At 45.9% G+C, this 24352-nt stretch overlaps 1 protein-coding gene across 1 annotated transcript; it reads right to left on the bottom strand.

Annotated features, from left to right (window-relative positions):
* Positions 1–395: 395 nt before the first annotated feature.
* ZNF311 (zinc finger protein 311) lies at positions 396–8829 on the bottom strand. Its single transcript, XM_030316840.1, has 6 exons — positions 8189–8829; positions 7840–7909; positions 4246–4322; positions 3777–3903; positions 3315–3419; positions 396–1780 (listed from the first exon to the last, which is right to left on the bottom strand). Exons 1-6 carry the CDS (start codon positions 8195–8197, stop codon positions 396–398), a joined length of 1773 nt encoding a protein of 590 aa, XP_030172700.1. The 5' UTR covers positions 8198–8829.
* Positions 8830–24352: the final 15523 nt, after the last annotated feature.

Raw genomic sequence — 24352 nt, 5'->3', positions numbered from 1 at the left:
TCAGCCCTTAAGTTAAAACAACACAGAAAAACCTTGCCAAAAAATGGTCAGTGTTTCATCAGGTAGAACACGGTGGGTGCTGAGCTGAGTTGTGGCTTCGCATCTAAGACGTGGTGCGGGCGAGTCTGAGCGTGGAGGGGGGGGGGGGCGTTGGTGCAGAACCGCCCGGTGAAGTGATCCTGAGCGAGTGTCCTCTTTTCATGCCTTCGCTTCCTCATCCCACAGGGCAGTTCTGTGGTTAAGTGAGTTGACGCGCGGCAAAGCCTTGGGCTACTGGGCAACGCCCTGGAAGTGAGTCCCTGAACAGCCGGGTCAGGACGGGCTCTGGGGATCCCAGTCAGGGAGGGGCCCGAGAACCGGGAGGCCCCAGCGTGCGGAACCCCGGGTGCTGGTGGTCAGTCCCCGACGACCGACAAGGTGTGCGAGGCCGATCCTGGGGCGAGGGCTGCCCCCAAAGTGCCGTCCAGCTCGTGGGTTCCGCGCGCCGGGTGGATTCTTTTCTTGTGTCCGGTCAGATTGGCGCTCACCCGGAACGCTTTCCCACACTGCTCGCACTCGTAGGGCCTCTCGCCGGTGTGGACGCGCTGGTGTCCGAGCAGGGCCGCGCGCTGGCGGAAAGCTAGGCCGCACTGGCTGCAGGGGTAGGGCCTCTCGCCCGTGTGGATCCGCCTGTGCTGGGTGAGCACGGAGCTCTGGGGGAAGGCCTTCCCGCACACGTCGCAGGCGAACGGCTTCTCCCCGGTGTGGACCCGCTGGTGGGCGGTCAGGTTGGACTTGCCGCTGAAGGCCTTCCCGCACTGGGGGCAGGCGAACGGCTTCTCCCCGGTGTGGACCCGCTGGTGCACGGTGAGGCAGTGCCGGTCCTGGAAGGCCTTTCCGCACAGCCCGCACGGGTACGGCCTGTCCCCGCGGTGTCCCCGCTCGTGGGCGCGGCGCCGGCACTCGTGCCGGAAGGCCCTGCCGCACTCGCCGCACCGGAAGGGCTTCTCCGGGGCGGGGGCCCCCCGGGACCCGGCCGGCCCCGCGCGCGCGTGCACCCCCGCGTGCTTGCGGAGGTCCGAGCGGCGGCGGAAGGCCCGGCCGCACTGGCCGCATGTATACGGGCGCTCAGCTGAGTGCACGCGCGCGTGCTTGGCCAGGTCGGAGCTCCCGCGGAAGGCGCGGCCGCACTGCGCGCAGCCGAACGGCCTCTCCCCGGTGTGGGTCCGGCCGTGCGCGGTCAGGCAGTGCTTGAGGCCGAAGGCCTTCCCGCACACGCCGCACCGGTGCGGCCGCTCCGCGCTGTGGACCAGCCCGTGCCGGCGCAGGCGGCCCCTGCTGCCGAAGGCCTTCCCGCACTGCGCGCACGCGTGCGGCCTGTCCCCGCCGTGCTCCCTCCTGTGCCGGCACGCGGCCGCCCTGCTGCCGAAGGCCTTCCCGCACTGCGCGCAGCCGAAAGGCTTCTGGCCGGTGTGCGTGAGCAGGTGCGCCGCCAGCTGTCCGCCGGTCCTGAAGGCCTTCCCGCACTGGGCGCACGCGTGCGGCCTCTCCCCGGAGTGCACGCGCTGGTGCAGGATGAGGTCCGAGCGGCCGCGGAAGCTCTTCCCGCACTGGGCGCACGGCCGGGGCCCCTGGGCGGGGCGGGCGCTGCGCGCTGCGGGCCGGCCAGTCCCCCCGTCCGCTCCTGGCGACCTCCTCGGGGACCCAGGCTCCGGGACCCAGACCCCTCCGCGCTCCAGGACACGCTTCGCCTCCGGCCCGCGGCGGTCCCCGTTCTCAGGCCGCGTGTGGTCCGCCGACACTGAAAAGAGGAAGCAAACACCGGGGCGAGTGGAGCCGGGTCAGGACCGGGTGATCTGACCGGCAAAGGCTGGGGCGGGTTCGGTAGTGGCAAATTCCCAAGTACCGCGCTGTTCACACTGAATAAACCTGATGAAGATCATTGCACACCTGCTCGCTCCCCAGACTCACCAGAGAAGCGAGTGGCAAATCCAAACGCCTGCCCACCTCAGGCAGGAGACGCAGCCTTCAACCCTGTCCCTCCCGGACATTGTACAAGTTACCCCCGTGGGGCCTGTCTGCGGTATGACTGCTGCCGGGGTAGGGCGGGGGGAGGGGGGGGTCTGGGCCGGCGCTGACCCAAGCCGGACCCCCGCTCCCTGGACTCCGGGCCCGTGCTCCCTGGACTCCTCCCTGGACTCCGGGCCCGCGCTCCCTGGACTCCTGTCCTGCTCTCTGGACTCCGGACCGTGCTCCTTGGACTCCTCCCTTGCGTCTGGGCCCGGCTCCCTGGACTCCTCCCTGGACTCCGGGCCCGCGCTCCCTGGACTCCTCCCTAGCCTCTGGGCTCGCACTTATATCCAGAGCCCCAGCCGCTCAGGGGAGGGAAGGCGTGGGCACATGGACTGAGCCACTGGGAAGGAAAGTGGGCCAGGGAGGGAGGGGTGGAGGGACAGAGGCAGGCAGACCCGCAGGGGGCTGACATGCCCAAGTGGTACGAGTAGTAGGAGTAGTACGATAGTAGGTGTGTGTTTACAGAAGCCGGCAGGGGTTAACTCTTCCTGCTGTCAGTCTTCCCATGACCCCCACCCTGACCTGTGCCCTCTACTTCTAGTGCCGGGTCATCAGGTCATTCCGGGTTGCTCACTGCAGCCCCACCGTGTTCTACTCTGCTTCCAAAATCTTCTTTCAAAAAATAAGGTCTTATCACGCCACTGCTGCGCATAAAGTAGTTCGGGGGTGCTCCACAGTAAACCAGACAGACGGGGGTAAAGCCTGCAGCTCTGGAGTGGGAGCATCTAGCCTGAAATCCTAGCTCCCTTCGGGGCGCTCCACAGTGAACCAGACAGACGGGGGTGAAGTCTGAAGCTCTGGAGTGGGAGCACCTGGGCTGAAATCCTAGCCCCGACACCTAAGGGAGGTGTTGCATGTGTCTGTGGCCAGACCACCCAGGTGAGCACTGTGTGCATCCACCTCAGGGCTCAGAGCTGAAGCGTGAGGGGGACAGGGAAAGGAAGGGTCAGAAGCCCAACACGGGGAAGGTCCTGAAGGACAGCTGGAGGCTTTCTGGGCACTGGAGTAACTGATCCACAGAAGGGAGACGAATTCTTGGAGCCTTTCAGAGGACCACATTGCAAAGGGGCCTGTTAGGGTGCACAGAAGCAATTAATGACAGGATAATTGTCCGATTTGCTGCTGTTTCTTTTCTCTCCATTAGGGTTTTCTAAGTGGACTTCCTCCAGGAGGGTGAGGATGGATGACGCAGCACTAAGAACATACTAGAACCAGCTGTCACACGGCACACAGCTGGTGACTGGAGCTTCCCCGTCACTCACCTGGGAAGGAGCAGGTCAGGAACCCCCAGTCCTGCAGGTCCTCAGCGCAGGGCACGGCCCCTTGCTCCAGGTGGGAGATGAGGGGTGGCTTAGGGCAGGCAAGGCCTGCTCGTGGAGAAGGGAAGTCAGTGTGCATAGCAGATCACCTCTGTCCCAACACCCGGCCTTGACCCTTCTGCTCACACTGCAGAGGAGAGTGTGAGCAGGGGGGAGAAAAGGGTGTACTTGGGGGGGTCTGCCAAGGTGTAAGCAAGCATGTAGGGATGACCTCAGAAAGGTCACGCTCAGAAGGGCAGAGGAGGAGACCCCAGGAAGCAGTCACTTGGTTGTATTTTCCCCGTTGTGGCTGCAAGGCAAGAATGAGGGCTCTGACTTTCACTGGGAGGCCCGGAGACGTCAATAGACAGCAAGTAAAGAGTAAGGACAGGAAAAAGGACTAAGCCAAGCACAGGGTGTCCTCACCAGCCGACAGCATGTTGCCATAGTTCTCCAGCATCACGTCAGTGTACAGGTGCCTCTGGGCGCGGGTCAGACACTGCCACTCTCCGCTACTGAAGCACACGGCCACATCCTCAAACGTCACCGCGTCCTGCAAGGATATGCTCCCGCTGACCCGGAGGAAACCCCAGTCCCCAGGAAACAGACGCAGAAGAAGGGATTCTCAGGAGGTTTCTAGAAATGAAAGGTGGTTACTGTTCCACATATATTTGGGGTTGCGGTGGAAGGGGGCATAGGCTGTGCACAGCGAAAATCACGACCGGGAACAGTCCACGAATGGTGTGGCATCCAACAAAGTGTTCCTTGTGAGCGGAATGCCTGGATTGGGGGGGGGGGGGGTCAGGGAGCGAGTGAAAACGAGGCCGTATTCAGGACGTGGTGCTGTATTTCCAGGAAGGATGGAGGGGCCTCAGCTCGCCTGGGCCCCACTCACCGGTGTGGTATTTGCTCCTGGCCAGTCTCCGTGGCTTCCGTCGTTGGCAAAGGCAGGATGCTGAGGAGCCCGCAGGGCTGAGGGAAGAGAAATGAGTCAACTTGGCACGGTATTGACGAGACCCTATGCTTTCCTCCTCTTCCCTAACGTGCAAGTCTAGACCACACCTTCCCCTCATTTCTCCAGCCTGTTTCCAGTTTGGGCAGCAGGCCGTGGCACACAGCCATGCTGACGGTAAATGCCTGCTCTCCCTCACCTACAACGTGGTATTCTGTGGTCGCTCTTCATCCTAGAGTAACCTCGCCTGTCCCCAAGCCCACGTCACTGACTCCTGGCTGGTTCGATGACCTTCTTCCAGGATCTGAGTGTTGAGGTCACTTCCTCCAGAAGGACTAGGGATGGGGATGGATGGGGATTGGCCCACAGCTTGTTCCTTTAGGTAACTTACTAGCTGGCCTACCTCGGGCCATTTTCCCTTGTTCTTACTAGAGAAGCAGCACGTGTCCCGACTCTGAGTCTCCCGTTAGCTCCTGGCACGGAGCCACCGTCCCCTCACCGTGCTGCAGTGCACGCAGCGTATGCAGCATGTGGTGTCCGGGTGTCTGGGGCAGCCCGTAGGGCACTTCGGCCCTCCACCTGGCCGGCCCACATAGCTGGCTAGGGAGCCCTAATTCACTCCTCAGGGACCAGCTCCACCTTTCCTTAGCTTGTGTTTGCAGTGACTAACCTTTCTAGAAAGTTCTTCAACACATCCCCGATCCGAGTCTGAGCAGTCTCTTTCAGAAGATACCAGGGAGATTGGTCACCAACTGATAAGACTCTAGGATCACCCTGTGGACTTAGGTCCCCAAAATTTCATTCCAGTTTTACCAAAACTTCAATTTAGGAGCAAACTGGTTTCTTCCCAGAGAAATTTCCCAAGAACATTGTTCTTTGGTTTAGACCTGGGCTGTGTCTCAGTCCTCATGGGTCCTGCTCTCTTGTTCCATGTCTCACCTACAAGCCCACGCATTCTCTGACTGTTGGTTGCACATGGTCCCACACCCATTGGGCTCACAGCAGAGGGAGGTCTGCTCTGCAAGTATCCTCATGACATCAAAAATGTAACCTCCCAGCTCGGTTTTTTGTTCAATCCACATTTTATTTATTTTCTTCTTTTTTTTAATGTTTATTTTTGAGAGACAGAGAGAGAGATTGGACGTGAATGGGGGAGGGGCAGAGAGGATCTGAAGCAGGCTCTAGGCTCTGAGCTGTCAGCACAGAGTCCGACTTGGGGCTCAAACCCATGACCTGTGAGATCATGACCTGAGCTGGAGTCAGACACTTAACCGACTGAGCCACCCAGGTGCCCCTCAATCCACATTTTATTGTGGATGTTTTCAAATATACAGAAAAGCTGAAAGAACTGTTTGGTAAACATCCACATACTCCCCACTCATGTTCCACAATTAATGTTTGCAATAAACCTCTGTCTGCCTAACTAGCCCTGTCTCTACTAATCCACTCGTCTTTGCTGAGTTTCAAAGTAACGAAGACATGAGCAACTTTACCCCAAAACACTTTCTCCCATGTATCATTAACTGGGGTTCAGTATGTGTTTACATTCTTGTTTTTGAGTAACTTTACATACACATTTATATACACATACATACACAAGTCGTAAGTGTACCATTGGCTGAGTTTTGACAAAGCACAGCCCTATTTGGCCCAAAGTCCCCTCCAGAAACGTCCCCGTTGGATTTTGACTATATCTTCTTCACAGATTGGGATAGTCATTACGTCATAGTGGTTCTTCTTTTAAAAAAGTGTTCATCATGCTATTTTTTTTTTTTAAAGTAGATTCCGTGCCCCATGGGAGGCTTGAACTCACGACCCTGAGTCCAAGTCATGTGCTGCACCAACTGGGCCAGCCAGGTGCCCCCAAAGTTTTTGAACTGTGGCACAGAATATGTGACAAAATTTACCATCTTAAGCATTCTTAAGTGTATGGTTCAGCAGTGTTGAAAACACACAATGTGAGTCATCTCCACAACTTTTTCATCCTGCAAAACTTAAACTCTCTATGCATCACACAACCTGCCTGTGTCTCTCCCTCCCCAGTCCCTGGTCACCACAGTGATTCTTAGGCTTTATTTTTTAGCTTTAGATTTTGAAAGGTCAGTTTCTGCCCTCAAGTTAAAAATGAATCTGGGACACAGGCTGTGTGCTCACGACATGAAACTACCTTGGTCAGCTCAGGCTGCCCTAACAAAATACCCCAGGCTGGCTGGCTCACTTCTCTCAGTTCTGGAGGCTGGACGTTCAGATCCAGGTGTCGGCCCCTCCTGGCTTCCGTCCCTCTCCTCTCACATGGGAGAGACAGAGTTCTGGGCCCCTCCTCATATAAGGACACTACTCTCTTCATTGCCATCCTTATGACTTTATCTAAACCTCATTTCTTCCCAAGACCCCACCCACCTCTCAATATCATCACACAGGGGTTCAGGGACATGTGCATTTTGAGGGGACACGTTCAGTCCGTAACAAAACTATTTGTTAAAGCTGGGCACAGATAGTATCTGGGATGAGGCTGATTCATTTATGATTCCTTATACAGTAGAAATGTCAGGATTTCTCATTTGGAAGTGCCAATAACATACTTTTTTTTTCGTTGTAGACAATAAATACTAAAAGCCTACTTTTGAGGTGCCTGGTGCCTCGTCCCCTGTCCAAAGGTCGGTGCCATTCAGGGTCTGCCTGTAGGACTCCAGAATTGCTAAACGCCAGGTCCTGGGTTTTACTTCCAGCAGCCACGTCTATACAGTCTTGTCCACCTTCCTCTGCACATGTCCCATCAAAGAGCATTTCTAAACCCAGCCTCTCATTTTCCCAAAGCTTCACGACAAGACCTTTGCTCCTTCTTGGCCAGTTGTTTCCAGGTACTCATTCTATACCTTTAAAATCTCAGGGTTCCAAAAAGGTTACAGAAGTAAAATTACATACACTCAAAATTTAAACGTTGGTAAAACTGGTGGGTGGGGTAGGAGTTACTAAATTATTTAAGTTTTATGCACACATATATGCTATTTATCATGTGTCAAGTTGTACATAAAACAAGTGATTGAATGCATTCCATTTCCTTGATAAACTGCTCTGAAGTACCTTAAAAAACTTTTTTTTAAAGTTTATTTATTTTGAGAGAGACAGAGACAGAAGGGGAGGGGCAGAGAGAGAGGGAGAAAGAGTCAATCCCAAGCAGGCTCCATAGTACTGTCAGCTCAGAGCCCGATGTGGGGCTTGATCCCACAAACCATGAGATCACGCATGACCTGAGCTGAAAGCAAGAGTTGGACATTTAACCGACTGAGCCACCCAGGCATCTCCGGCTTTGTAGAGTCTTTTATTATTTTTTCCAAATTTGATTTAAGATGAGGGCAGAAACTGAATAATTTAGTTTCTCTCAATACTGATCCAAGCCTAGTATAGAAAAAAATAGAAGGCTTCCAATAAATGCTCAATAAGGAGATTTCCAGGCCCCAGGAAGCACCCTACCCACCATGCCCCTGCTCCGTTTCAGCTGCCAGGGCCCCTGGCACAGCCTCCTGTGCGCCTCACCTCCTTCCTGCAGGAGCTCGGCATCAGGGGCCCGCTGGTGTGGTCCGGAACTCCCGTCTGACAGCATCACCTGTCACAAGGCACAGAAACACTCCGGGAGGTTAGGAGGGAGGGGAAAAAGCTCTGGCCAGCTATGAAGGTTTGTCCGTGGACGTCAACTCCCAGAAATATCAAGAGGGGCGAGGAATTCAGGGACTCGTCCCTGAGGAGAGACAGAAAGGGCATCCCATTACTGTCTGTTACTGGAAAGCTTAGGTGGTCGCCAGGCCATCCAGGAAACGCAATACTTCACAGCAGAAAACCTTACTCCCCCCCCCCCCCCCCATGCTGCAGACCCTCCTTTTCTCACCCCCAGCATCCTTCCCCGGCTTTCTGTGGTCTTCCACCGCTGGCCAGGTCGCTCGCTGGCTGGGCGAGGCTCCCGCCGTCAGTTCTGGCCTTGCCCGGACGTCACGGTTTGACGTGGCCTGGGGGACGCCAGCGGCCTTCTGGGACACACGTGTTGGTGGTGCCCGCCAGAGGCCCCCGCGGACCCCCAGGGCAGCTGCTATTGGGCTTCATGCGTCAAAACCTGCCCTGGACTCGGGGCCTATCAGCAGCACTGACCTCGCTGTCATCGGTACCTTGTTTCCCTGCGTATTCGAGGGCAAGGGACAGGGAGGAAGCCGAACACCGCAAAGAGGGGGAGCCACTGAGGGTTCAGGACGGGAAGGCCAGCTGGGGATGTCGCGTGCCCGGGAATCCAGCCTCCTCCCTTCCCGCCTGGTCCGCATCGCCTCTCGGGGTCTCCCGCCTGTCTCTTCTCAGTACCGCAGTCAGAGAGGCCTGTCTACAACCTGGGCGGCTGAGTTCCGCTCCGCCTAAAACCCCTGGTGTCCAGTGTCCGCCTTACTCATACACAGCGGCGCACAAAGCGGTGTAATCTACACGGTCCCACGACTCCCCTCCCAGGTCCACCCTCTCCCACCGCAGGGCCTTTGCACTGGCGCTCCGCCCCCCTCTCCCCCCCGCCCCCCCCCCCCCCAGCTTCCCAAGGTATCCCGAGAAGACACACCCCGGGGCCCTGTGCTCCCCGGATCCCGACGCCGCACTCGCTGCGTCTTCGCCTGCTCAGCAGCTCTTCATCCCGCCGCGACGCGCGGGGCTAGGATGCGCACACCACGTGCCCCGCTAACACCTGAGCTCTTCCCACCGTGCTCGCAGAATCCCCGTCTACACCCGCGCCCGCGGCTCAGAGAGTGAATACAGGCAGGGGCGCGGGCGACAAAGACGAGCGCCGGGCGGCTGGGGCCACAGGAGCCAGGGGCGGGGCGGGGCGGGGCAGGTGTGTGTGGGAGAGACTCGCCGACCCGGCCACAACCCTGGGGCCGCCCCTGGGGCGGCTCGAAAGCCCGCCGCTGCGTCCCCGCCCCGCGCGGGGTGGAGGCACCACTCTCCCCGCCCAGGTGTCTCCAGGCGCCCAGAGACCCGGGCACCTGCGCTAACTCCGCTTTCAGGTCCTCCGGAACCACTTCCGGCGACTTTCTAGGAAGCGCCACTCGCTGGTGGGAAGTCGGCTCCGAGTCGCGCGGGGCCCCTCGCGCATGCGTCCTCGAGCCACGCGCGTTCAGAGGCCGCGACCTGGGCGGTGGCCGGCGTGTCCGCACAGCGATGATTTCGCGGGAACTTGGAGACAGAAATAGGTGAAAAAGTCACTTAATTAGGAACCCAAATCACGAGATAAATAATGGAATGCCCTTTTTCAAAACTTAAAAAGTTCCTTGTGAAAATTTAACCCTAGTTGGAAGTTGGGAGAAGGTTGGGAGAAGACTAATGAACCCGAATGGGCTCATCACTCAGACTTAACAATAAATAAGATTCGGATTCTGGTTTGGTCTGTTTCCCTGCCGTTTTCCATGCAAAAATATTTTAAAGCAAAACCCAAAGATGCTTTTTCAATTTTGTGCTTTTCAGAATACATTTCTCCCCCAAATTTTAAAATTCTAGTTAGTTAATATACAGTGTAGTATTGGTTTCAGGAGTAGAATTCAGTGATTCATCACTTACTTACATACACACCCAGTGCTCATCACAAGTGCCCTTCTTAATGCCCATCTCCATCTAGCCCATCCCCCACCTCCGTCCGTCAACTCTTTGTTTTCTGTGGCTAAGAGTCTCTTATGGTTTGTTTCCCTCTCTTTCAGAATGCATTTCTTAAAAAATATGGACATTTTCTGACAACTACAATGCCATTATCCCACCTAACAAGTTCCTGGTTTCCACTAAATACTGAGTCCATGCTAAACTTGTCCAAATACGTAAAGCATGCTTATTTTTTAATCAAGATCCAAAGTCTACATGCTTTTTTTTTTTTTTTTTTTGGTTCTTTTAATTTTCTTTTAATTTAGATCTAGAATAGTACCTTCTTCCATTTTCTATTCCATGCCCCCTGAACAAATTGGGTATTTGTCCTAAATGTTTCACATGCTGCTGGTTTTGTCTATTTGTATCTTCATTTATTACTCTAGCCTTGTATTTCCTGTTAGCTCTAAAAGTTTGGTTCAAGTTTGGTTTACTTTTATGGCTAAGAATTATTTTTAGGTGGGGCTATGTACTTCTTTTTGCTTTATATTGGGAGGTGTATAATGTCTGACTTGTTCCACACTCTGTGATGCTAAGATTGTTCACTGAGTGCAGCTCTTGATTGTTGTGTCTGTCCATGTGTAGTTCCCTATCAATTTTTCGTTTGGTGGTTTCACCTACCGATCTTTGCCTAAATGAACCATTTCATCAGGGGTTGCAGAATTGTGATTTTTCTAAGTCCAGAGGTCTTGTCACATTTATGAACAGAAATTTCTTTAAAAAGAAGGATTTTCTCTCAGCCTATCAATTCAGGGTGATTTGATTATTCTGAAATAACCATACATGAATAAAAATAAATACTTTCTTTTTAATTTAACTGCTAGTATTCAGAGTAAATAGTTGTTTGCCCTAGGTGCCATGACCATGTGTTGGCCATCCTTTGAAATGGCTATCAGTGAACCCTTCCAGGATTCTTTTCCTGTGTAGCTCCCGTGCCTATTGTACCAGAACTGGTTTGTGTTACCAGTTGAATATGGCAGAAGTGATGTTATGTTGCTTCTAATGTTTTGTTAAGTTATAAAAGAGACTGTGGCTTCCAGCTTGATCTCTCTCTCCCTCTCTCTCAGATCACTCACTCTGAGGGAGGCCAGCTGTCACATTGTGAGGAGTGGCCCACGTGGTGAGGAAATGAAACCCCCGCCAACAGCCATTTGAATGAGTTTAGAAGTGCATCCTCCAGCCCCCAGTCTAGCCATCAGATGACTACAGCCCGGGTCACAGACTCAAAGCCAACAGCTGAGCTGCTCTCAGATTCCTGATCTGCAGAAACTGTGTGAGGTAATAAACATTTGATGTTTGATTCTGAATTTTGGGGGTACTTTGTTATGCAGCAATTGATAACTACTTTTTTTTGGTTCTCTCTTTTTGAATATCACTACAAATGCATCGGGTTTTTTTCTCCTTTTTTTCTTCATAATTAATTAGTTAATTATTTACATCCAGGTTAGTTAGCATATAGTGCAATAATGGATTCAGGAGTAGATTTCAGTGATTCATCCCCTATGTATAACACCCAGTGCTCATCCCAACAAGTGTCTTCCTTAATGCCCCTTACCCATTTAGCCCATCCCCCCTCCCACAACCCCTCCAGCAACCCTCAGTTTGTTCTCTGTATTTAAGAGTCTCTTATGTTTTGTCCGCCTCCCTGTTTTTATATTATTTTTGCTTCCCTTCCCTTGTGTTCATCTGTTCTGTGTCTTAAAGTCCTCATATGAGTGAATTCATATGATATTTGTCTTTCTCTAATTTCGCTTGGCATGATACACTCTAGTTCCATCCACGCAGTTGCCAATGGCAGGATTTCATTCTTTTTGATTGCTTAATAATACTCCGTTGTACATATATACCACATCTTCTTTATCCGTCATTAGTTGATGGACATTTGGGCTCCTTCCATACTTTGGCTATTGTCGATGGTGCTGCTATAAACATTGCGGTGCATGTGCCCCTTCGAATCAGCACACCTGTATCCCTTGGAGAAATACCTAGGAGTGCAATTGCAATAGAACTACCTAAGGTAGTTCTATTTTTAGTTTTTTGAGGAAACTTCATACTGTTTTCCAGAGTGGCTGCACCAGTTTGTGTTCTCACCAGCAGTGCAAAAGAGATCCTCTTTCTCCACATCCTTGCCAACATGTGTTGTTGCCTGAGTTGTTAATATTAGTCATTCTCATTGTGGTTTTGATTTGTATTTGCCTGATGATGAGTGATGTTGAGCATTTTTTCACGTGTCTGTTAACCATCTGGATGTCTTCTTTGGAGAAGTGTCTATTCATGTCTTTTACCCATTTCTTCACTGGATTACTTATTTTATGGGTGTTGAGTTTGAGATGTTCTTTACAGATTTTGAATACTAACCCTTTATCTGATATGTCATATGCAAATATCTTCACCCATTCCATTGGTTGCCTTTTAGTTTTGCTGATGGTTTCCTTCGATGTGGAGAAGCTTTTTATTTTGATGAGGTCCCAATAGTTCATTTTTGCTTTTGTTACCCTTGCCTCCAGAGACGTGTTGAGTAAGAAGTTGCTGCGATCGAGCTCAAAGATGTTTTTGCCTGCTTTCTTCTCTAGATTTTGATAGCTTTCTGTCTTATGTATGGGACTTTGATCCATTTTGAGTTTATTTTTGTGTATGGTTTAAGAAAGTGGTCCAGGTTCATTTTTCTGCACGTGGCTGTCCAGTTTTCCCAGCACCATCTGTAGAAGAAACTGTCTTTATTCCACTGGGTATTCTTTCCTGCTTTGTCAGAGATTAGTTGGCCATACATTTGTGGGTCCATTTCTGGGTTCTCTATTCTGTTCCGTTGATCTGAGTGTCTGTTTTTGTGCCAGTGCCATGATGTCTTGATGATTACAGCTTTGTAGTATAGCTTGAAGTCTGGGATTGTGATGCCTCCTGCTTTGGTTTTCTTTTTCAAGATTGCTTTGGCTATTCAGGGTCTTTTGTGGTTCCATACAAATTTTAGGATTGTTTGGTTTAGTTCTGTGAACAATGCTGGTGTTATTTTGATAGGGATTTCATTGAATATGTAGATTGCTTTGGGTAGTATTGACAGTTTAACATTTGTTCTTCAAATCCATGAGCGTGGAATGTTTTTCCATTTTTTTGTGTCTTCAATTTCTTTCATAAGCTTTCTATAGTTTTCAGTGTATAGCTTTTCACCCCTTTGGTTAGGTTTATTCCTAGGTATTTTATGATTTTTGGTGCAATTGTAAATGGGATCAATTCCTTGATTGTCATTTCTGTTGCTTCATTATTGGTGTATAGGAATGCAACTGATTTCTGTGCATTGATTTTGTATCCTGCGACTTTGCTGAATTCATGGATTACTTCTAGCAGTTTTTCGTGGAATCTTTTGGGTTTTCCATATAGAGTATCATGTCATCTGCAAAGAGTGAAAGTTTGACTTCCTGCTGGCCAATTTGGATGTCTTTTATTCCTTTGTGTTTTCTGATTGCTTAGGCTAAGACTTCCAATACTGTGTTGAATAACAGTGGTGAGAGTGGACAGGCCTGTCATGTTCCTGATCTTAGGGGGAAGCTCTCAGTTTTTCCCCACTGAGGATGATATTAGTGTTGGGTCTTTCATATATGGCTTTTATGATCTTGAGGTATGATTCTTCTATCTCTACTTTCTTGAGGGTATTTTTTTTTACCAAGAAAGGATGCTATATTTTGTCCAATGCTTTCTCTGCATCTGTTGAGAGGATCATGTGGTTCTTGTCCTTTCTTTTATTGATGTCATATATCACATTAATTGTTTTGTGGGTATTGAACCAGCCCTACATCCCAGATATAAATCCCACTTGGTCGTGGTGAATAATTCTTTTAATGTATTGTTGGATCTGGTTGGCTAGTATCTTGTTTAGGATTTTTGCATCCATATTCATCACGGAAATTGGTCTGTAGTTCTCCTTTTTAGTGGGGTCTTTGTATAGTTTTGGAATCAAGATAATGCTGGCTTTGTAGGATTAGTTTGGAAGTTTTCCTTCCATTTCTATTTTTTGGAATAGCTTCAGAAAAATAGGTGATAACTATTTAAATGTTTGGTAGAATTCCCCTGGAAAGCCATCCAACCCTAGACTCTTGTTTGTTGGAAGATTTTTGGTTACTAATTTAATTTCTTTACTGGTTATGGGTCTGTTCACATTTCCTATTTCTTCTTGTTTCAGTTTTGGTAGTTTGTATGTTTCTAGGAACTTGTCCATTTCTTCCAGATTGCCCATTTTATTGGCGTATAATTGCTCATAATATTCTCTTATTATTGTTTGTATTTCTGCTGTGTTGATTGTGATCTCTCTTCTTTCATTCTTGATTTTATTTGGGTCCTTTCCCTTTTCTTTTTGATCAAACTGGCTAGGGGTTTATCAATTTTGTTAATTCTTTTTTTTTTTTTGTTTGTTTTTTCAACGTTTATTTATTTTTGGGACAGAGAGAGACAGAGCATGAACGGGGGAGGGGCAGAGAGAGAAGGAGACACAGAATCGGAAACAGGCTCCAGGCTCTGAGCCATCAGCCCAGAGCCTGACGCGGGGCTCGAACTCACAGACTGCGAGATCGTGACCTGGCTGAAGTCGGACGCTTAACCGACTGCGCCACCCAGGCGCCCAATTTTGTTAATTCTTTAAAAAAACCAGCTTCTGGTTTCATTGATCTGTTCTACTGTTTTGTTTTGTGTTGTGTTGTTTTGTTTTGTTTTGTTTTTTGGTTTCAGTAGCATTGATTTCTTCTCTAATCTTTATTATTTCTTGTCTTCTGATGGTTTTGGAGTTTGTTTGCTGTTTTTTTTTTTCCAGCTCTTTAAGGCATAAGGTTAGGTTGTGTATCTGAGGTCTTTATTCCTTCTTTAGGAAGGCCTGGATTGCTATATACTTTCCTCTTATGAGCACCTTTCCTGTGTCCAGGAAGTTTTGTGTTGTGGTGTTATCATTTTCATTGGATTCCATGACCTTTTAAATTTTTTTTTAATGTTTATTTATTTTTGAGACACAGAGAGACAGAGCATGAACGGGGAAGGGGCAGAGAGAGTGGGAGACACAGAATTGGAAGCAGGCTCCAGGCTCTGAGCCATCAGCCCAGAGCCCGACGCAGGGCTCAAACTCACGGACCGTGAGATCGTGACCTGAGCTGAAGTCGGACACTTAACCAACTGAGCCAGCCAGGCGCCCCATAAATTTCCTCTTTAACTTCGTGGATAGCCCATTCATTCTTTAGTAGGATGGTCTTTAGTCTCCAAGTATTTGTTACCTTTCCAATTTTTTTCTTGTGGTTGATTTTGATTTTCATAACGTTGTGGTCTGAAAATATGCATGGTATGATCTTGATCTTTTTGTACTTGTTGAGGGCTGATTTATGTCCCAGTATGTGATCTATTGTGGAGAATGTTCCATGTGCACTGGAGAAGAATGTGTACTCTGCTGCTTTAGGATGAAATGTTCTGAATATATCTGTGAAGTCCATCTGGTTCAGAGTGTCATTCAAAGCCATTGTTTCCTGGTTGGTATTCTGTTCAGACGATCTATCCATTGTTGTAAGTGGGGTGTTGAAGTCCCCTATGATTATGGTATTATTATCGATGAGTTTCTTTATGTTTGTTATTAATTGATTTATATATTTGGGTACTCCCACTTTTGGAGCATAAATGTTTACAATTGTTAGATCTTGGTGGATAGACCTCTTAATTATGATATAATGCCCTTCTTCATCTCTTGTTACAGTCTTTATTTTAAAATCTAGGCTGTCTGACATAAGTATGACTATGCCAACTTTCTTTTGGTGACCATTAGCATGATAGATGGTTCTCCATCCTATTACTTTCAATCTGAAGGTGTCTTTAGGTCTAAAATAAGTCTCTTGTAAACAGAATATAGGTGGATCTTGTTTTCTTACCCATTCTGTTACCATATGTCTTTTGATTGGAGCACTTAGTACATTGACATTTAGAGTGAGTACTGAAAAATATGAATTTATTGCCATTATGTTGCCTGTAGAGTTTGAGTTTTTGGTGATGTTTTCTGGTCCTTTCTAGGCTTTGTTGCTGTTTTTTCTTTGTGTATTTTCTCCTCTCAGAGAGTCCCCCTTAAAATTTCTTGTAGGGCTGGTTTAGTGGTCACAAACTCCTTTAATTTTTGTTTGTATTTGAAACTTTTTATCTCTCCTTCTATTTTGAATGACAGGCTTGCTGGATAAAGAATTCTTGGCTGCATATTTTTCTGATTCAGCACATTGAATATATCCTGCCACTCCTTTCTGGCCAGCCAAGTTTCTGTGGATAGGTCTGCTGCAAACCTGATCTGTCTTCCCTTGTAAATTAAGGACTCTTTTCCCCTTGGCTGCTTTCATGATTCTTTCCTTACCTGAGTATTTTGTGAATTTTACTGTGATATGCCTTGTTGATGGTTGGGGTTTTTTTTTGTTAAATCTAATGGGAATTCTCCGTGATTCCTGGATTTTGATGTCTGTGTCTTTCCTCAGGTTAGGAAAGTTTTTTGCTGTGTATGCCCACATAAACCTTCTATACCTTTTCTCTCTCTTCATCATCTGGGACCCCTATGATTCTGATGTTGTTCCTTTTTAATGAGTCACTGATTTCTCTAATTCTTATATCATGCTCTTTTACCTTAGTCTCCCTCTGTTTTTCTGCTTCATTATTCTCCATAAGTTAGTGGTCTATATCACTGATTTGCTGCTCTGCCTCATCCATCCTTGCCACTGTGGCATCCATTCGAGATTGCAGCTCAGTTATAGTATTTTTAATTTCATCCTGACTAGCTTTTACTTCTTTTATCTCTGCAGAAAGGAATTCTAATCTATTTTCAACTCTAGCTAGTTCGTGATTCTAAATTCTGATTCAGAACATCTTGCTGCTGTCTGTGATGAGTCCCTGGCTGTCACTTCTTTCTGTTCTTTCTTTTGTGGTGGATTCCTTCGTTTCATCATTTTGAAAGAAGAAAAGGAATTACTAAAGTAAAAAAATAAAAATAAAAAATTAAAAACAACACAAAAAAATGAAATAAATGATGCTAGATTGTAGGTGTGTTTGGGTCTGGTTGTTGAAAGAAGCTTGTTACAATAGAGAAAAAAGGGAAAGAAAGGAAAAGAAAAAAGGAAAACATTTGAAAATTTGAAAAAATGAGTACTATAATTAGAATGAAATGAAATCATAAAAGTAGAATAAAATTTTAAAAGCTTAGAAAAAGATGAAAAAATATGGTAAAAAATGAAAGAAAAATCTTTTTTATTAAATAAAAATAAAAATAAATTTGTTCTTAATCAAGAATAAGAAAGGAAAAGAAAAAGGAAACAAAAGTGAACAGATGGACCAGTGAACAGACTGAAAGATGATTGAGATTACATCCTGTTTTCCCTAGTTGTCAAACTATGAAGCAATTTATAGTCTGTAAAGTAAGCAGGTGGAGAGACTTGTGGTGTTCCCCAAGAGGGCTGTTGGCCCAGTATGGCAGGGTTTGCTGTAACAGCTCCATTCTCCACTAGATGGCGCTGCTTAGCTTACTGTGGTGGATTGTTGTGGCGCTTGTAGGTGCATATGCGCATGTGCAGGAGGGATGAAAATGGCGTCACCCAGCTACCCAGTCTCTAGTATCGGAACTGTGTTCTCTCCGATCAGCAATCACGCACCCCTCCTTTGTGTCCGGCTTCTGTCTACTCTGCTTTTACACTGTCAGTGACCAATCCATCAGGTTGCCAGGTGGCACCTCCATCCTGAGTTTTATCTCAGATGGGCTGGTTCCCAACCCCTCACTTCTGAGGGACTGTAGCTTTGACCCATTCTGACCCTCTGTGGGAGGGTCTCACTGAACAATGGCTGGGTGCCCGCCCATACCCAGGAACGTTTGCAGGACCATCGTGCTGATGTTGCCCAGAGACTGAAGCCAGGTGTCAGCCCGCCCCAGAAAAAGATCATGCAATTGTGTAGCAGCAGTGTTTCAGGGATTGTGGACAATCACAACATACATCTGGCACCAGCCTTCCCCCTTAACATCTTTGTTCCAGCACCAGTGAACATGGTTGTTCTCTGGGGTCCACTGGGGCCTTTGGCTATGGGGAGGCCACACAGCCTCTACCAGGTGTCCTTCCAGCAGTGGAACCACCTCTCCCCCTGTGGCCTGAGGACCTCTCCGATAGCACTCTGTTCCTGGGGATCCACCCTTCCCACCAGAGCACCACCAGGTATCGAGCGTCAGAATTTCAGACTCTGCGCTTCTCCCGTTTATAGAGTCTTAATGGAATTTAAACCCTCTCCTTTCTCCTTTCTCCCTTTTTAGTTCATTCCCTGCAGCTGTTTCCACTTTTCCATTTTCTCTCCAGCTACTTTGCGGGGGGTGCTTTTCCTGTATTCTCCCCCTAGTCTGTGTCCTCTCTTCACAAGCAAAAACAGCTCCCTACCCTCTGCGGCTTTTCTCTCCCCTAGTTCACCTCTCCACACTGTGTACCTGCTAAATTCTGTGGTTCAGGTTATGCAGATTATTGTGTTAATCTCCACATCAGTTTTCTATGTGCAGGATAGTTTAGTGTTGATCTGGCTGCATTTCAGGGATGAGAGATGCAAAAGAAACTTCCATGCTGTTCTGCCATCTTGGCCCCCTGCCATAAATGCATCAATTTTTTAAAAAAATACTGAAGGAGTTTTAATCATTTGCAGTCTTTATTTTTGATGTTCAGATCATTCCATCTTTGGCAGATGGGAGTGCCTTTATTTTGTCTCCTGTGTCCTTTTCATTTAACTCTAAGAGTCCTTGATAATTTTTTTACTTTCTGGCAGGACAAGATACTTCAGGCTTATTTTGTATATTTCCTGCTTCATTTCTCCAAGGTATCAGTCATTACTCCAAGAGTCTTGGTTCCTTTTGGTGGGGTGAATGATTGCATATCTTTGTGAATGGTTACAATTAGCTTCATTTAAAGCATATTAAAATGAAATCAAATTTATTTAATTATGGGATTGAATTCAGGTTAATCCACTTGGTATGTGTGTGTGACATCCCAGCCAATTATACCTCATGCCTCAGTTTCCTTATCTGCAAAATAGATCCAGTGTAAGTGCCTAGTTTTTGGAGTTGTGATGATTAACTGAGATACTGTATTGAAATAATTTAACACATTGTCTGGCCTCAAATTTCATGATTAGGATAATAGATTTGCAAGCCTGGATGATATCATAGTGATCACTGGTACAATGCCTTCATTTCACACTTCAGAAAACTGAGGACAGGGGCTCCTGGGTGGCTCAGTCAGTTAAGTGTCTGACTTTGGCTCAGGTCATGATCTTGCCGTTCGTGAGTTTGGGCCCCGCATGAGGGTCTGTGCTGACAGCTCAGAGCCTGGAACCTCCTTTGGATTCTGTGCCTCCCTCTGTCTGCTCCTCCCCTGCTTGTACCCTCTCTCTCTCTCTCTCAAAAGTAAAATAAAACATTAAAAAAAATAAAAAAAAAAGAAAAAAAACTGAGGCCCAAGAGATCAACAATATGTTTAAAACTACAAAGGAGGATAAAGAAGAGAAAAGAAATTCATGACTCCAGAGTCTTGGATCTCAAACCTGGGTTATTTTGAATGTAAACACAGCCTCTCCCGCCCAGTCAGACCTTCTGTTTATTCAAAGCCAAAGGAGGTTAGAAACAATTGACATACTGGTTAAAAAGTGAAATTGCAGAAATGGTACCATCTTAGAAGACCTGATTAATGGCTTTGCTACTCACTAGCTTGATATTTTTGGCAAGCCACTTAACTCCTTAGCATTGCAATTACTGCATCTATAAAGTAGTGACAATAAACACTTCACTCACAAGTTCATTGTGAGGATGAAAATGCAATATATTGTATAGGAAAATGCCTGGCTCATAATAATTGCTAAATAAAGATCATTATACAAAAATATTTCCTTGATTCCTCCAATTTAGTAACATTTTATCCTCTTTCTCTAAAGGAAATTGAGTTTGATTAGACTTATTCCTAAAGAGACGAAGTCCCTAATTCTGTGATTGAGTTCAGGGCCTTCTGTACAAAGGTACTGAGTAAGAGGTGCAGGAAGGATGCTCTGTGTGGTCACTTAACCTCCAGGCTGAGTGTCCATTCTTCCTAATGATAGTAATCTACTTAACAGTCCTATTGACCTCCAGGCTGAGTGTCCATTCTTCTTGATGATAGTAATCTAGTTAAGAGTCCTATTAACCTCCAGGCTGAGTGTCCATTCTTCCTAATGATAGTAATCTACTTAACAGTCCTATTAACCTCCAGGCAGAGTGTCCATTTTTCTTGATGATAGTAATCTAGTTAAGAGTCCTGTTAAAAAAAAAAAAAAGAGTCCTGTTTAACTCCAGGCTGAGTGTCCATTCTTCCTGATGATAGTAATCTAGTTAACAGTCCTACTAACCTCCAGGCTGAGTGTCCATTCTTCCTAATGATAGTAATCTAGTTAAGAGTCCTATTAACCTCCAGGCTGAGTGTCCATTCTTCCTAATGATAGTAATCTAGTTAAGAGTCCTATTAACCTCCAGGCTGAGTGTCCATTCTTACCAATAGTAATCTACTTAAGAGTCCTAAACGTCCAGTTCACATATATTCACAGGGTACATTTGCCATAGCCTTTGCTGATGTGAAGATACTTTACTTCTACAGCAGACCCTTAGTACAGGACTCTAATAACATAGTGCAATTGAAATAGAGTTTATATACACTATCTGTTCTTGGTTAACCCAACTGATCATAAATGATCTGAAATAATCAGGACAACTTTGTCAGGGATTCATTTCAAACTTTTCAGCCTGTTAATTCCACAGTTCACCTTTTTTACTTTTTGAAAATTTGGATATTTGCCAGTCTTGCGCATCAGTGAAACTTATTTTTTTTTAACTTTCTTTTTTATTTTTTAAAATTTACATCCAAATTAGTTAGCATATAGTGAAGCAATTATTTCAGGAGTAGATTCCTTAATTCCCCTTACCCATTTAGCCCATCCCCCCTCCTACCACCCCTTCAGCAACCCTCAGTTTGTTCTCCATATTTATGAGTCTCTTATGTTTTGTCCCCTCCCTGTTTTTATATTACTTTTGTTTCCCTTCCCGTATGTTCATCTGTTTTGTCTCTTAAAGTCCTCATATGAGTAAAGTCACATGATTTTTGTCTTTGTCTGACTGACTAATTTCACTTAGCATAACACCCTCCAGTTCCATGCACGTAGTTGCAAATGGCAACTACGATGAGTTTCTTTATGTTTGTGATAAATTGATTTATATATTTGGGAACTGCCACATTTGGCGCATAAATGTTTATAATTGTTAGGTCTTCTTGGTGGATAGACCCCTTGATTATGATATAATGCCCTTCTGCATCTCTTGATACAGTCTTTATTTTAAAGTCTAGATTGTCTGATATAAGTATGGCTACTGTGGCTTTCTTTTGTTGACCGTTAACATGATAGATGGTTCTCCATCCCGTTATTTTCAATCTGTAGGTGTCTTTAGTTCTAAAGTTGGTCTCTTGTAATCAGCATACAGATGGATCTTGTTTTCTTATCCATTCTGCTACCCTATGTCTTTTGATTGGAGCATTGAGTCCATTGATGTTTATTTTTTTTCAATATATGAAGTTTATTGTCAAATTGAATCCATTGATGTTTAGAGTGAGTACTGAAAGATATGAATTTATTGCCATTATGATACTTGTAGATTTGGGAGTTTCTGGTGGTGTTCTGTGGTCCTTTCTAATCTTTTGTTGCTTTTGATATATATATATATATATTTTTTTTTTTTTTCCATGTTTTCTCCCCTCAGAGAGTCCCCTTCAAAATTTCTTGCAGGGCTGGTTTGGTGGTCACAAACTCCTTTAATTTTTGTTTGTCTGGGAAACTTTTTATCTTTATATTTTGCATGACAGCCTTGCTGAATAAAGAATCCTTGGCTGCATATTTTTCTGATTCAGCACACTGAATATATCCTGCCACTCCTTTCTGGACTGCCAAGTTTCTGTGGGTAGGTCTGCTGCAAACCTGATCTGTCTTCCCTTGTAGGTTAGGGACTTTTTTTCCCTTGCTGCTTTCATGATTCTCTCCTTGCCTGAGTATTTTGTGAATTTGACTATGATATGCCTTGTTGATGGTTGGTTTTTGTTGAATCTAGTGGGAGTCCTCTGTGTTTCCTGGATTTTGATGTCTGTGTCTTTCCTGAGGTTAGGAAAGTTTTCCGCTATGATTTGCTCACATAACCTTTCTACCCCTGTTTCTCTTCTCTTCCTCCTCTGGGACCCCTATGATTCTGATGTTCCTTTTTAATGAATCACTGATTTCTCTAATTCTTTAATCGTGCTCTTTTGCCTTAATCTCCCTCTTTTTTTCTGCTTTGTTATTCTCTATAAGTTTGTCCACTATATTGCTGATTCTCTGTTCTGCCTTGTCCATCCTTGCCACTGCTGCATCCATCCATGATTGCAGCTGAGTTATAACATTTTTCATTTCCTTCTGGCTATTTTTTACTTCTTTTATCTCTGCAGAAAGGGATTCTAATCTATTTTTGACTCCAGCTAGTATTCTTATTATCGTGATTCTAAATTCTTGTTCAGACATCTTGCTTGTATCTGTGTTGGTTAAATCCCTGGCTGTTGTTTCTTTGTGCTCTTTCTTTTGGGGTGAATTCCTTCGTTTTGTCATTTTGAAGGGAGAAAAGGAATTAATGAGGTAGAAAAATTGAAATAAAAAAATTAAAATTAAAAAAATATTAAAATTAAAAATTAAAAATTAAAAACACACACAGACAAAAATTGAATAGATGTTGCTAGATCCTAGGTGTGTTTTGGTCTGGGTGTTGAAAATGGTTTGACAGATTAGAGAAATGAAAAAAAAAAGGGGGGTGAAGGAAATCATTTGAAAATTTGAAAAAATTAATACACTAAAGTAGACTAAAATGATGTGGGTAAAATGGAATTTGAAAAAATATACACAAAAGTACAGAATATAGTAGAAAAAAATTATAGAAATATTTTTTAATAAAAATTAAAAATTAATATGAATTTTTTCGTTTTCTGTATGTAAGAAGAAAGAAAAGAAATGAAAAAGAGAAAAAAGATAAAAAAAGAAAAAAGAAAAAAATCGTTTGAAAATTTGAAAAAGTAATACACTGTAGTAGACAAATAAAATGATGGGAGTACGATAGAATTTGAAAAAAATTACATAAAGCAAAAAATATAGTAATAAAAATTAAATAAAAATATTTTGAAAAGAAATTGAAAGTAAAAATGAAGTTTTTCTCTTTCTGCATTCAAGGAAAAAAGAAAAGAAAGAAAAAAAGAAAAAAGGAAAAGAAAGAAAAAAAGGAAATTGTTTGAAAATTTGGAAAGGTGAGTACACTGAAGTAGACTAAAAAAATGATGGAAGTAAAGTAGAATTTGAAAAAATTTACACAAAAGTAAAAAATATAGTAATAAAAATTAAAAACATTTTTTTTTTCAATTTTTTTTCAACGTTTATTTATTTTTGGGACAGAGAGAGACAGAGCATGAACGGGGGAGGGGCAGAGAGAGAGGGAGACACAGAATCGGAAACAGGCTCCAGGCTCTGAGCCATCAGCCCAGAGCCTGACGTGGGGCTCGAACTCACGGACCGCGAGATCGTGACCTGGCTGAAGTCGGACGCTTAACCGACTGCGCCACCCAGGCGCCCTGGTTTCTGCGTCTTAAAGACGTAGACATGGTTGAGCAAAATCCAAGGAATTACAGTATTTTGTGAAAACATGTGAAAATGATAAAGCTCTTAAAATTTTTTTTAAGTTTATTTATGTATTTTGAGAGAGACAGAGGCAGTGCATGTCGGGGAGGGGCAGAGAGAGAGGGAGAGAGAATCCCAAGCAGACTCTGCAGTGCTGTCAGTGCAGAGCCCGACCTGGGGTTCAAACCCACACAACCGTGAGATCATGACCTGAGCTGAAACCGAGAGTGGGACGCTCAACCGACTGAGCCACTCAGGCACCCTGAAAATTCTAATTTCAGTGCCCATAAATGTCACTGGAACATAGCCAGGCTCATTTGTTTATGCATTGCTCTCATGCTACAGCAGGATTGAGCACATGCATAGGACTTGAGACCGTATGGCCTGCAGTGCTCTAAATATTTGCTATCTGGCTCTTTAACAGAAAATGTTAGCAGACTATCAGTGTTGGCTTTTGGGTGATTCACAGTTTTGGGTGATTCACACCTCGCTCTTTTTTTTTTTTAATTTTTAAATGTTTTATTTATTTTTGAGAGACAAAGAGCATGAGCAGGGGAGGGGCAGAGAGAGACGGAGACACAGAATCTGAAGCAGGTTCCAGGCTCAGCACAAGCCCCACACAGGGCTCGAACTGTGAGATCATGACCTGAGCCAAAGTTGGACGCTTAACTGACTG

This window comes from Lynx canadensis, chromosome B2 (assembly GCF_007474595.2).
Source record: "Lynx canadensis isolate LIC74 chromosome B2, mLynCan4.pri.v2, whole genome shotgun sequence".
Lineage (NCBI taxonomy): Eukaryota > Metazoa > Chordata > Mammalia > Carnivora > Felidae > Lynx > Lynx canadensis.
This window is presented reverse-complemented; position numbering and strand designations above follow the sequence as displayed.

Excerpts from the sequence above, each read along its gene's own strand:
- ZNF311 (XM_030316840.1), bottom strand. Across the intron at positions 3,904-4,245 it reads CAGGAGCAAATACCACACCG|GACGCGGTGACGTTTGAGGA; the intron begins GTGAGTGGGGCC and ends ATATCCTTGCAG. Across the intron at positions 3,420-3,776 it reads TGGCAACATGCTGTCGGCTG|GCCTTGCCTGCCCTAAGCCA; the intron begins GTGAGGACACCC and ends CTCCACGAGCAG.